Source organism: Pseudorca crassidens, chromosome 15 (genome assembly GCF_039906515.1).
Source record: "Pseudorca crassidens isolate mPseCra1 chromosome 15, mPseCra1.hap1, whole genome shotgun sequence".
NCBI lineage: Eukaryota > Metazoa > Chordata > Mammalia > Artiodactyla > Delphinidae > Pseudorca > Pseudorca crassidens.
In genome coordinates, this window is record NC_090310.1 from 84,280,007 (window position 1) to 84,293,889 (window position 13,883).

Genomic DNA, 13,883 nt, shown 5'->3' on the forward strand with positions numbered 1-13,883 from the left:
TACGCACTCCGACAGGACAGTGAGTCCAGGCTCCATTCATACTTAGATGCAAGTCCCGAGCCCATCGGTCAGGAAGGAGCCTTCAGGGAGGTCCGGGGAGCTGGGGTCTGGGGTCCCTGTGTGATCTCAATCCCCTCTCAGCTTTGGCTGCCTGGAGGCACAGCAAGTGTTGCTCCAAGGAGAAACCCTGCCTTCCACAGACATCACCTCAGGAAGACCAGACCCGGGCTCCTTCCCCAGCTGTCACTTGCTGAGCAGATTCGACCCTCACAGCTAAGCTTCAGCCACTGGGAAATCATCCAGAGAGAAGGGAGCCTCCTCGCTGGTCAAGAGAGAGAGGAAAGCCAGGCTATGTTGACTCTGCACCTTCCGGAGGGTCCTGCCCCTGGGAAGGAAGAGCGGTCCTCTAAGACAGGAGTTTATGGTAAGATGCAGGGGGTGGCTTTGGGGTTTGGTTCAAATCCTTTCTCTTCCACCTATTGTTTGAGGCAGGTTTCCCTTCTGTGACCTGGTCACGAGTGAACCCTTCCTCCACGAAGTCTGTGAATCTCCATGAAGTTAGAGGCTGAGGGAAGCGTCCAGCCAGGACCTGGTGAATGCTGCACCATGAGGGCGGGGCCCAGGGAGAACCCCAGGCCAGCGTAGCTCGGGTTCCGCTCTCACTTCTCAGGAAAGAAGGAATCTCGCCTTCCAGGACAGTCCACCAGCCATACACAGCCTCTTATTCAAAACTGACATCCTCAAGAAGTCAACCCCAGTTCCAACCAAAGCCCCATTTCCGTCCGCCTACACTGTCCCCCCAACCTTTGTGTCTTTGTGTCTTGGGCCAAGGACCCCTCCCAGGCCAAGGCTACCAAGATGCTATTCCTTGGGTAACACTCGCTGTTATTGGTGAGCGCCAGCCTTCCAGGCACTGTGTGGAGCCCTTTACATTTGCTCCTCACAGCCTGCTAAGATCCCTACAAGCTCATTTTACAGGTGAGGAAACTGGGGCTCAGAGAGGTTAACCAGCTTGCCCACGGCCGCTGAGATGGTACACAGCAGAGCCAGAACTTGAGCCCACATCCAATCCCAAAGCCTGCGCACTTAACCATTATTCTCTACCCCTTTCTCAACCTGGACCCATCCCCCAGGGTGCCTTGTGCAGATATTTCTGAGGAGAATGGGCAAGACTGGCAAACTCTTATTCAACCTTCAAAACCCCACTCACTCATCACCTCCTCTGCACTTTTCTGCCTCATCTGGGGTGGTCTCATCCTACTGTTATTTCATATATGAAGCTGCATCGACATCCGTGTCCCTGCTTAACTGAACTCCTGGGAGAAGTTCTGCTTGCTTTCTCATTTCTGCACCCAGCCACACTTTGCAGGGAGCTCTCCAGCTATACTGGCCTCCTTATTGGTCTTCAAACAGCCCGGGCTTGTTCTACCTCAGGACCTTTGCCCTGCACTTCCCTCCTCCATGGAAAACTCTTCTGACCCCTTTGCATGGGTCCCTCCCTCTCCAGCTCTGTGCTCAGGCGTCCCCTCCTCAGAGAGGCCTTTCCTGGCCCCCCACTTAGGATCGTCCCTTCCGTACCCCTTCACTTGACTCTATCACCTCCAGCCTGCTTCCCTGATGTAACTTCCTTGACAGCGTGCATCTCTCCCTGGGGTTATGGTGCGTTTGTTTATCTGTCTTCACTTGCTTCATTCTGTGTCTTCCCTCCAGACAAGTCAGCCCCAGGAGGGCAATGACTTTGCCGGTCGTGTTCCCTCCTGGATCCCCAGGCACACAGGAGGTGCTCAGCAAACATTTGTAGAATGAATGAACCCTTGGTGTCTGGCATACAGACTTTCAGTAAACGAATTCATTCTTAGTTAATCATTTTAACAGAATCATCTTAGAAGCTTCCCAAGAGAGAAGCAGACTTTGCCCCGCTACATGATGGGTCCTCTTCTCTTCCTAGCCATCTACTGTTCACAATTCTTCCCAGGATACCTTCCCTCCCGTTGTAGGAATGGCAACCTCAGAGAAAGGGCCAGGAAGAAAATCCCGGGCCCAGCTGGAGACCCAGCCTGGTGGGCTGGCTTGCTCAGCCATGGCCACAGCGTGCTACACATCGCCCTGATGAATCCCTGCAGCTCTGATTCCAGCCCCTGCCTGCCCCCTCACTATTTCAGCTGCGGCAGCAGTAGGGACCACCCCAATCCTGGGCCTCCACCCAGCATTTCCAGCAGCCGAGAAGAGCATCACACACCTAGGGTGTGGGGAACGTCATCAAGAGGGGAAAACACATCCTCAAAACATCCCCATAAAAGCACAAATCTGTGGATAAGGAGGAGGTCAGGAATAGAGAGTCAGGGAGGCCCGCCAGGGAGAATAGCCGATACCCAGTGAGGAGATGAAAGCACCCACGTCCTCTCCGAGGCTCTTGCTAATCGTCCAGAGATGACCTGTAGGTCAGCGGAAGCTTGCTGCCTCCTTCTCTCGGTGCCATGAGGCTCTGGACGCCTGTGCATCTCGTGGCTCTCAGGCAGAGGAACATTCCCCTGCCCTACGCAGAGGATGCACATTCTGTTTTTTAGACACATTTTCCAGCCCCGGCCTATGACAATGTGGTGTGATGGAAGTCGAGGGGGGGGTGGGTCGTCGCTGAGTCAGTCAACAAATACCAATTGAGCATCCCAATGATGGGGGATTGGTGTTGATGGGCGTGAAAGACAGAGTGTGGGGTGTAGGGTCTGGAGGCAATATTATCTTTGAATTGCATTTGGAGATGGTTATAAAGAGTGCATGCCAAAGAAATGCATGCATATGTTCTCCAAAAGCCATGTGCGCTGAAACTCACAGCAGCACTTTCATGGAGGCCCCAAAACTCAGCCCCAGTGACGCCCACATCGAAGTGAACACACCCCGGCTACTCGCAGCGACATGGATGAACCACTCAAACGTAACACTGGACCAAGGAAGCCAGGCAAAAACGACACCAGGATGATTCCGCTTACACAAAGTTCAAATTGTGATGAAACAAATCTCTGCCGAGAAAAGTCGACGGGCGCTGGGGGGCGGGGCGTCGAGTGACCTATTTCGTAACCCAGGCGGTGGCTACAGGGGTCTCTATGACGGAATCCATTAAGCTCGGTACGCTTAGGGTTGGTCCACTTGGCCTGTATACTTGCAGGTCTCAATTTTAAAGGGAGGAGGGAATGTAAGGTCTTGAGGTTTCCCCGAGGTTTTCCGCAGAGAAGGGCTGCTGCGCCCGCGAGCCGGCAGGTGGGCAGGGAGGCGGGCGAAGAGCGCAGCTGCGGACTGAGATGGCAGTGGGCGCACGGAAGCCGCGGAGCGAGGCGGCCACAACCTCGCCAGGTGCTGCGTCGCCACCGCCTGCGCGTCCTGCGTTGCTTGGCAACCCGTCTCCTAGGCGACGTGAGACGCTGAACCCAATGGCCGAGGGTGCCGGGCGCTCCAAGACCCCAGGCCCCATGGCGCAGAAGCCCATGAGCAGGGCCGAGGCCGAGCGCATGAACCTCGTGGCCCAGGACGAGATCTGGTAACGCCCGGGAACCGGGAACCCAGTGGGCTGGGCCGTTCCCACCTGAAGTGTTCAACCTGGCCGCCTCAGTTTCCCCACCAAGTCCTGGAGGTGATCGACCTCTGGGCGCGAAGAGCGTGCCCTGGAGGGGGTCGGGGGGCCTTGCGGAAAGGGGGCAGTGTTAGGGACGAAAGAGCCTTTCTTTTTCTTTTCTTAGGCACACCACAAAGGCGTGAAAGAGTTTGCATCTGCCTTTACAACCCGCTGCAAAGCTTTGCTTGTTGAGATACGACTGATGTGTGCCTATTTTTAATATTTACCAAATGCTTAAAACATCTTAATGTTTGTTCAGTTCGAATGAGAGCACGTCACATTCTCGCTTGCTTGTCCTGGTTTTTGAACAAGAAGCTTTAATTTAAAGAATAGATCCGTTTTCTCAAAGATTTATGTTCAGCAGACATCTGTAATGGATGTTTTTATTTGGCATTCTATCCCATTGCTAAATAGTATCCCATCTCTTTGAAGTTTTAACGGGTATGGGAAGTTACTAATTTAGATGCAAGTAAGTAAATGTTAGCAACAACAAACCATCATGGCTCACCTCTTAAACTTCAGTTATCCTATTGTCATCTCTATGACTTTTACCATTTCCTTGAAAACCCTGTAATAGTCACTTCATATTTTTCTTTAAATTAGCTTTGTTTCACTTAGTGAACTTATTTTTATAGGAAACTTTATATCACTCTTGAAAATGGAAAGCCAGTATTATTTGCAATAAATACATGCTATTATTATTTTTTAAATCTTTATTTTTATCCAAGTACCCACTATAGGAAATACTACCTAGCAGGGTGTGTTTGCGCTGCCTAGAATGCCCTTTTCTCTCTTCCCCCACCAAACAAACTCCTACTCATCCTTCAAGACCCAAATCAGATGGCCCCTCCTGTGTGAACAGAGCCAATTAAGCCCTTAGACTGTTCTGTCCCATGTCCAAACTTGAACACTTGAAACGTGGTTATTCCAAATTGGGATGAGCTGTAAATGTAAAATACTAGATTTCGAAAACTTCATGCCCCTAAAAAGTGATACCAAAATTAAGTTTACCTGTTTATTTTTACTTTTTTTAAAATGTGGCTCTAGAAAATTTTAAATTACATATATGGCTCATATTTTTGTCTCATGTTACAGCTCCCTTGGAAATAGACTCTGCTTTAGATGCTCAGTGTCCAGGGAAAGAGTTTGGCCGGGCCTCTGAAACTGTTGAGACATCAGAGGGGGCTTGGGGTGCAGATATTGATTCCAAAATAGGAAAAGAAACTTGAAAATCAAAATGAATAAATGTTTAATCAGATTTTTGCAAAATGCAACACACCCGCTCTTCAATTGCAATTCAGTTCAGCTCCTAGGTAGTTCTGTATAAATTATATTCAATGTGGAGCAAAAGCAGGGCCAGGGTTAGGGTGGGATGAGTGAGGCATCTGGAGTGCAATAGTTAAGGGGGGGACTCCATCTCAAGATCATGCAGGTGCTGGCTCTGTGCTTGCAGGAACCTGAGAGTGGGCACCTCCTTAAATTTTGCATCCCAGGGACTCACTCACTCTGGCCTGGTCCTTGCTCTGAAAACAAAGGAACTTTATATGTACCTCCATAATGATTTAACATTCCCCCATTACTATAGGTCCAGGGGCCCCCAAAACAAGGATTCCATTCCTAGATGACCCCTCGGGCAGAGTCAGCCCCAGTTCTGTCTGCTCCCCAATGTACCACCCAACCAGCATCTCTGGTTCTTAGACATGTGTCTTCCTTACATTAGTGGGAAGTCCCCAGCGACAGGGACTCCTGCTTCCTCCCTGACACGGAATCATCCTTCAGTCCAGATGCATTGAAGAATGTAAAATTCTCCCCATTGCACCTTAGGGTTTGCTACTTTAACCCTTTTCAAATGTCTGGCATTTAAGAGCTTTCTTTTTCAGGACGTACCGCCTGAAGGCTGAAAACGAGGCACGGCAAAACTGGGCAACGAACTGGGGATTTTTAACGACCCCCCTCGAGGAGGTAAATGTAAATTTGATGAGCTCGGAGGTTATAGAATCAATCATTTCCAAGAATAAATGGTTATGAAGTGTATAATTTGCAAGAATAAATTAAAGAGCATGTTGTAGGCGAAGACGGCTGACACCTGAAGTTTCCTCCCATTCACAAATTTATTGAGTACTTACTATGTGCCAGGCACGTTCTACGTGCTTCATCCGAACCAGCTCATTGAACCCACACGACAACCCCTGTGCGGAGGGGCGTGCTCTTTGATGTCCATTTTCCGAATGAGGAATTTGAGCTCAAAGAAGTGCAAAGTCACACAGCTCAGAAAGAGAGGCACCAAGGGGAGATGCTGGTCTGGCTGATTCCAGGGCCACTCGGCCTTGGAATTCCCATCTGTAAAATGGGGTGACAGTCCTCACTGCCTCACTGAGTGACTGTGACGTTCAGATGGAAAGAGAGGAGAGGCCAAGTGAATATCGGCACGATTATTAGGAAAATACTCTTGGTATTTCCTACACCAGATAGGAAACAGAAACAAGGAAAAGGACCAGGCATAATTAATAGGGAGTGATGGGGACACCAGCAAAGAGACCACTGACCCCATCCAGAGGCAGCCACCATCAGCCCAGCTGAGGACTACCAGGCAAGCAGACTGGCTGTATTTTCTGACTGTTCGAGAGAGTCCAGGGCTTCCCCGGTGGCGCAGTGGTTGAGAGTCCGCCTGCCGATGCAGGGGACACGGGTTCGTGCCCCGGTCCGGGAAGATCCCACATGCCGCGGAGTGGCTGAGCCCGTGAGCCATGGCCGCTGAGCCTGCGCGTCCGGAGCCTGTGCTCCGCAACGGGAGAGGCCACGGCAGTGAGAGGCCCGCGTACCGCAAAAAAAAAAATAAAATAAAATAAGAGTCCAGAAATCCAGACGCTTTAATGAAATCTCTGAGTCTAGAATAGTGGCTTGGATTTATAAGACGCCAACAGGCTCGCAGAATGCTTGTGTGAGCTTCACTGGGATGGCGGCCAGTGGTTTGCAACCTTCCACGTGATCTCCAGGACACAACATGAGGAAACCACATTTCTCTGGGGAGGCAGAATCGCACAAAGGCCGCATAATTCAAAATGTCCATGATTCTAGGCAGCGTAAAGCCCCTTTGTAATTCACCCCGTCCCACTAGCGCTGAAATTATGCCATTCTTAATGAGTTTTTTTAATACTTAGAGAGTTACACAATTTGAAATTTTATGCCTAAAATGAGTCCTTATTAATATAATATGCATAAAAGAGTCTATATTAATATTCCTTATGTGTAATTAAATTGGGTTTTTGAAGGGTTCAAAGTTGCTTTAAAAATTAAAAGGGGGGATGGAAGCTCTCCTCACAGTTTACAGGTTGGTCCTGAACCTTGCTGCCATGTTTTAGTCTAAGTCCATAACCTGTGACGTGTTCTCAAATCACTCAGCAGGGCTGTAAACAGGCAGTCTGCAAGGGCCTGGGGCTGAGCTGGCCTGTTGGCCAGTCCCCACGCCACCTCTTTCTAACTGTGATCTGAGCACCACCTAACCTGTAAAGTGCCTTGTCCTGGGGGGGCAGTGAGGGGAAGCTTCCAAGGTCTCAGCCTGCGGGGCCCCATCCCTGGGGATTGTGTTTCAGCTGATCGAGCGTGAAGAAGAGCCCGCCACCCCAAAGCCCAAAATCGAGCTTCCCGAGCGCTTCCGCATCCGGCCAGTGACCCCAGTGGAGAAATACATCAAGGTTCGCAAAGTCCTTTAAGTACTTACTTTCCTAAGTAAGAAATCAACCCCACCGGAGACGGTGTTTCTCCTGTGTTGCTCCTGGTGGGCCCAGCCACCTGCACAGGTAAGAACACAGCGGCGCCCGGCCTGCGGGGAGGCGGGTTTCCAGCCCTTTCCAAGCGCACACATGCAAGACACAGCGGGTTACTGGTCCCTACACGGGCGGGACCTCAGAGGCCAGAGGAAGGAGTTGGGATTTGAGCCCGATTTGCAGTGGGAAGCAGGGCCACGGCGTGTTGAGAATTGCCTTTTTAAGAGATCGCTCTTGTTGCTGAGTGAGGGACCAGACTGTCCAGAGGGGTGAAGACTTAGATGGTGTTCCCACCTGAGACCCATCAGCTGTGGATGTACGGTAGATGTCTCTAGAAGTTGCTGAGCTCTGTATGTCCCTGGGTTTCCTCTCATGCATCCGTCACTTTAATCCTGGGTTCTGCTCTCTGCCCAGCTACGGAGAAGGCATTTCTGTGTCCTGATGGGGAGAGCGGATGAAAACTCAGGATGAAGGCGGCCAGGGGTGGGGGTGTTAGGCTCTGCATTTTCTTTTCCCGACGCCCTCAGGGTCTGATGGGGTGGCCAGCTCGTTCGTAGTGGGTGCTCAGTGGGTACGATCTGTTAGCCGAATGAATGAATGAATGAATGAATGCATTCCACTGAGATGTTGAGAGGGTTCCCCCCGATTATACAACAATAGAGGCTCAGTGATTTTTCTAGAAATACAGCAAAATATAAATCATACATTAAAACATCTGTATGTACCCTGACCCATGGTTAACATTTTGGGGAGTTCCTTCCAGATGTTTTCTATGCCTCCATATACCACCAATAAATGCTAGCTCTTTTTTTTTTTTTTTTTTTTTTTGCGGTACGCGGGCCTCTCACTGCCGTGGCCTCTCCCGTTGCGGAGCACAGGCTCCGGACGCGCAGGCTCAGCGGCCATGGCTCACGGGCCCAGCCGCTCCGCGGCATGTGGGATCTTCCCGGACCAGGGCACGAACCCGCGTCCCCTGCATCGGCAGGCGGACTCTCAACCACTGCGCCACCAGGGAAGCCCTAGCTCTTATTTTATTACTGTCCTTCAGTTGCTCCCCATACTGAGTGCTTTACATGGTTATCTTATGTCCACAACATCCCTGGAAAGTGGCTATAATGGCCATCAAACCCATTTGGTAGATGAGGAAACTGAAGCTGACAAAGGCTGAATAACTTTCCCAAGGTCAAGTGGGTCTGATTCCAGAGCCATACTCTTAAATGTTATTTTTTGACTGCTCCTTCAATAAACACACACACATGCACACACATGCATATATATATATATATATATATACATTTAAAAATCAAACTCCACAGGCTGCTTTGTAATCTTTTTTCACTTAACAATATGCCCTATATATCTTTCCATGCAGTTAATTACAGCACTCCAAATCATATTGCGTTACTGACCGCATTTTTCTCCATTGTACGGGTCGACCATGATTTGTATGCCCTCCCCCTATCTCTGGGCGTCTAGGTTGTACCCAGTTTGCAAGGAGCAGCCTTGTAGACACAGTGTTTTGCTCCCGGTCCGTAAGTTTATTGGGAGACGTGCCCAGAAATGCAGTGGTTGTTCAAATGAACCACACACGTGGGGAACCCGCTCTGCCCGCACAAACTCCGACTGGAACCCTCGGGCTGGCCAGCGACAGGGCAAGCGGGGCAGGTAGAGGCTCTGCTATTTCTCCACTGCTGGGTTTTAATTCTGCCACCTCCCTACCCCCGCCTCCACCCCGAGGTCCCCGAGGGACCCTGCTGTCTCTCCTGGCCACGAGCGGTCCCCGTAAGTGCCTTTCTCCTGGGGAAGCTGGGCCCCTCCTTCCGCCATCCTGACAAATGGCCCCTGTGCCTGTTCAGGCTGGGTGGTGGCTGTCACCAGAATCATCATCTTTTCAAAGGAGGTGCTCCCACCTAGAGAGCAGAACAGCATCCCCTTCTGGGGGGAGAAGAGAGGAACTGTCCTGGGACCAGAACAAAACGGAACATGATTTCTCCCTGTGTGAGCCTCTGCTCAGGAGAAGGCCAGGTGTGGAAGCCACACCCCTGTCAGAGCCTGGGGGGTGGACGGGGGAAGGAGTGGAGGGTCAGTCTCACGATCCAGCAGAGAAAGGTACTTTGCTTGTTTCCCTCTGAGCTTCCTTCCTTGCCGAAGAAATGGCTCCCGTCTTCCTCCTTCCCATCCCCTCTTCAGGTGGATAGACCCCTTAAAAATACATTTATGGGGCTTCCCTGGTGGCGCGGTGGTTGGGGGTCCGCCTGCCGATGCAGGGGACACGGGTTCGTGCCCTGGTCCGGGAAGATCCCACATGCCGTGGAGCGGCTGGGCCCGTGAGCCATGGCCGCTGAGCCTGCGCGTCCGGAGCCTGTGCTCCGCAGCGGGAGAGGCCACAGCAGTGAGAGGCCCGCGTACCGCAAAAAAAAAAAAAAATACATTTATGGTTTAACAGGCATCCTATACCCCAAAGGGCAATGCTGTGAAAAGCCTCCTTCCATCCCCCGAGTCCTGAGAGCTGTTGCCCCCCGTCTCTGCACCCTTCCCCTGATGCAATATGTCTATCCAAGTGGATGTGGAGGGTTCTAGCCCTTTTTCCTTCGTACACAAATTATACCATATTTTACATCTTTTATGCATCTTTTTTTCTCTTAGCAGTTTGTCTTCAGAGTCGTTCCATCTGAGAATATAGAGAGCGACCTCATTCTTTTAAACTGCTGCGTAGTTTTCCGCGGTGTGGAGGGGCTGTGGCTGAACGGGTCCCCGTGGATGGACACGTAGGCTGTGTCCAGGCATTGGCTATGACAAACAGGGCCTTGGTATGTGCGTGTGCAGGTATTAGGATGTCTTAGGATAAATGCCTAGGGATGGACTGTCAGGTCAAAGAGCGTTTGCATTTTCATTTTTCGTAGATGACGGTAAGATTGCCCTTCACAGAGAATTAACAACAGATTCTCCCATAAGCTCGTTCACGGTGGTGTTTTCATCTCTTCATCTGGTGGGTGAAGTGTGGCATCCCAGGGTGGGTTCTGACTGCATTTCTCTTACCAGTTGGAGATAGACTTGAAGGCTGGTCCCGTGTGTTCCCGAGGTCCCAGCATCGTGGAGAACTGGCTCGCTGGAGGAAATTCTGGCCTCGTTGGTGTATGTTCATGGCCCTCCCTGCATGGGGGCTCTCAAGAGATTCATTTTAATACCTCAGCAAGAATATATGTTAAGGGGCTTCATCCAACAGGACCGTCCCCTCCGGCCACCGCCTCACTCAAAGATCCTCTGAGCCAAGCGTGAACTCGTAACCCCAAGCATACTAAACCTCTTCCTCTCAGTTCTTCTGCTGGAACAAATATTCCTCACTGCTGGCTTGGTTCAAATCCCCCCGTAAGAGCAGAACAGAAGATTATTCCAAATGGAAGGGAGAAACCTGCATAAACATTTAGCCTCATTTTCCAAAAATTTTCCAAATTTCAAGGAATTGACAAACAAAATTGTGGGGTTGTTTTCATTTCAGATAGAATCCCATTTCCCTTCTGGTTTTTAATTAAATTCAATTGTTTTTCATTCCCGTGGCATCTATGGTTTGGGTGTGTGTGTGCGTGTACACACACGTATCGTAAAACCTTCTAATCAAACCTATAACCACCAGGATACCATCTGACAATGTTGCCACGTATTTTATAAAGGGCGCTGTGAACTGTAGTATTTGATATTTTTGCACCTTACTTTTTTCTCTTTTTCGCTCTTCTACCAAATAAAAATTATTTCCTTGGGTCGTGAATTAAATGTGTTAAGCATTACGAGATAAAGAGACATGTTTGGTGATCGTTACTTTCAGGGAAAATGTGATCTCCGAGGCCAGCTGATCGGAGCGCACTTACATTCAGCGCACCTTACTTAGGGACCCTGGCTCTTCTTTCTGTCTTTTCTTTCTAATTTTTTCTTCCAGTTTTATTAAGCTATAATTGACATACAGTACTAAGTAAGTATAAGTTGTGCAGCATCATGAGTTGACTTACGTACACCATGAAACGATTATCGCAATAAGTTTAGCGAACGTCCATCTTCTCATATAGATACCAAATTTAAGAAATAGAAACAAAATTATTTTCTCCTTGTGATGAGAATTCTTAGCATTCACTCTCTTAACAGCTTCCATGTATCGCGTAGAGCAGTGCCCGTAATATTTATCCTGTTGTACGTTACATCCCTGGCACTTGTTTGTCTTATAAGTGGAAGCCTGTACCTTTTGACCACCTTCATCCAATTCCCCCTCCCCCTCCCCCACCCCCACCTCTGGTAACCGCAAATCTGACCTCTTTTTCTACGAGTTTCTTTGTTTTTGAAGTCCAATTGACCCACAACACTATGTTCGTCCTTATTATACAACACAGTGATTCAATATTTCTAAACATTTCAAAATGATCACCGTAAGTCTCGTTACGATCTGTCACCATACAAAGATATTGCATAATTACTGACTATGTTCCCCACGCTGTACGTTTCATCCCTGTGCCTCATTTATTTTGCATCTGCACGTTTGTCCCTTTTACTCTCCCTCACCCATTCCTCTCCTCCTCCACCACCTCTTTGGCAACCATCTGTTTGTTCTCTGTTTCTATGACTCTGTTTCTGTTTATTTTTGTCCACTTGTTTTGTTTTTTTAGACTCCACATGCAAGTAAAATCATGCAGTATTTGTCTTTCTCTGTCTGACTTATTTCACTTTTAAGTGCCCATCTATGTTGTCACAAATGGGAAGATTTCATTAATTTTTATGGCTGAATAATATTCCATTGTGTCTATAGACCACATCTTTATCCAGTCATCTGTTGATGGGCACTTCGGTTGCTTCCTTATCTTGGCTATTGTAAATAATGGTTCAATGAACGTAGAACTGCATGTATCTTTTCAAATTAGTGTTTTCATTTACTTTAGGTAAGTACCCAGGGGTGGAATTCCTGGATAGTATGATAGTTCTATTTTTAATTTTTTGACAAACCTCCATACTGTTCTCCACAGTGGCTGCACCTATTTCCATTCCATTCCCACCAACAGCGCAGGAGGGTTCCCTTGTCTCCACATCCTTGCCAGCACTTGTCATTTGTTGTCTTTTTGATGATGGTGACTCTGACAGGTGTGATGATTAGTGACAGTGAGCATCTTTTAATGTGACTGTTAACTACCTGTATATCTTCTTTGGAAAAATGTCTATTCAGGTCCTCTGCCCATTTTTTAATCAGGTTGTTTGTTTTTTTGATGCCGGGTTGTATGAGTTCTTTGCATATCTTGGATATTAACCCTTTATCACATACGTTTGCAAATATCTTCCCCCATTCGGTAGGTGGCCTTTTTGTTCTGTTGACAGTTTCCTTCTCTGTGCAGAAGGTGCCTTTGAGTTTGACGTAGTCCCATTTGTTTATTTTTCCCTTGCCTGAGGAGACATATCCAAACAAATATTGCTAAGACCAATGTCAAAGAGTGTGCTGCCTATGTTTTCTTCTAGAAGTTTTATGGTTTCAGGTCTTACCTTTAAGTCTTTAATCCATTTGAGTTTAGTTTTGTGCATGGTGTGAGAAGTAGACCAGTTCGCTTCTTTTGCACGTTGCTGTCCCGTTTTCCCAGCACCATTTATCAAGGAGGCTGCCTTTTCCCCACTGTATATTCTGCCTCCTTTGTCATGGATTAAGGACCCATAGAAGTGCGGGTCCATTTCTGGGCTCTCCGTTCTGTTCCATTGACCCATGTGTCTATTTGGGGGCTGGTACCGTGGTTCTTTCTGTCTTTTCCACACCAGGCGTACCGATCCTGATGCCTCCGTGGACACGCCTCATGTTGCTGTGGCCCAAGGCGACTCAACCCCCTGCCTTTCTATTCCAGGTGCTCCCATCCCCCCCAGTCCCAAAGACGACCCAGGGCTTCATCGGCTGGAGATCCGGGGTGCCGGGCCTGAACAAGTGTCTGGAGCACGATCATGAGATCAGAAGCTGCAAAGGGGCATATGCCAAGGAGCTAAACTGGCCGAAGCAAGGTGTCCACTGAGTCCAGACAGAGACCCCGGCCCCTGGGGCAAGGAAGGGTGGACCGCCAGATGCCGGTGCCCATGCCCAGGAAAGGAAGAGTTCCCCGGCCTCCCCACCAAGGACAGGGTTCCCCTCCACATCTGCTCATGGGATATTGTTGCAAAGAACACAAAACAGCCCTTAGACGTTTTCAATTCATCAATGCCTCCCTTCCGGAACATTCTTGTAACATATTCATTCTTGGCTAATGCAATGAATAAAGCAAACTAGACCCTCTGATTTTTTTTAATACCATGGGAATTTCTAGGTATAGCTTTTAAAAAACACGATGTGATTCCATTTTTAAATATTTGTCTAAATGCTTTAATGTCACCTTCAATCCCCCTTCTCAGCATCCTTGTTGTAATGAGGTTGTTGGCCAGGTGTTTCTGTACCCAAATCCCCCTGGGCCTGCTTTTCAGGAGGAATAAAGCGCTTTGAGCGTCCCTCGACACTCCTTCCC

At 48.9% G+C, this 13,883-nt stretch overlaps 1 protein-coding gene across 1 annotated transcript; it reads left to right on the forward strand.

Moving 5' to 3' along the window:
• The first annotated feature begins 3,416 nt into the window (after nt 1–3,416).
• CIMIP1 (ciliary microtubule inner protein 1) lies at nt 3,417–13,647 on the forward strand. The gene is made up of 4 exons (XM_067705214.1): nt 3,417–3,532; nt 5,488–5,569; nt 7,201–7,302; nt 13,239–13,647. The coding sequence occupies exons 1-4, from the start codon at nt 3,426–3,428 to the stop codon at nt 13,398–13,400; spliced, it is 453 nt and encodes a 150-aa protein (XP_067561315.1). The 5' UTR covers nt 3,417–3,425; the 3' UTR covers nt 13,401–13,647.
• The last annotated feature ends 236 nt before the right edge of the window (nt 13,648–13,883 follow it).

What these genes read in the sequence shown, in the direction of transcription:
- CIMIP1 (XM_067705214.1), top strand. Translation starts at nt 3,426, where the DNA reads ATGGCCGAGGGTGCCGGGCGCTCCAAGACCCCAGGCCCCATGGCGCAG. An exon ending in GTGGCCCAGGACGAGATCTG is followed by an intron (nt 3,533 to 5,487) that starts GTAACGCCCGGG and finishes TTTCTTTTTCAG; the next exon opens with GACGTACCGCCTGAAGGCTG. An exon ending in TAACGACCCCCCTCGAGGAG is followed by an intron (nt 5,570 to 7,200) that starts GTAAATGTAAAT and finishes ATTGTGTTTCAG; the next exon opens with CTGATCGAGCGTGAAGAAGA.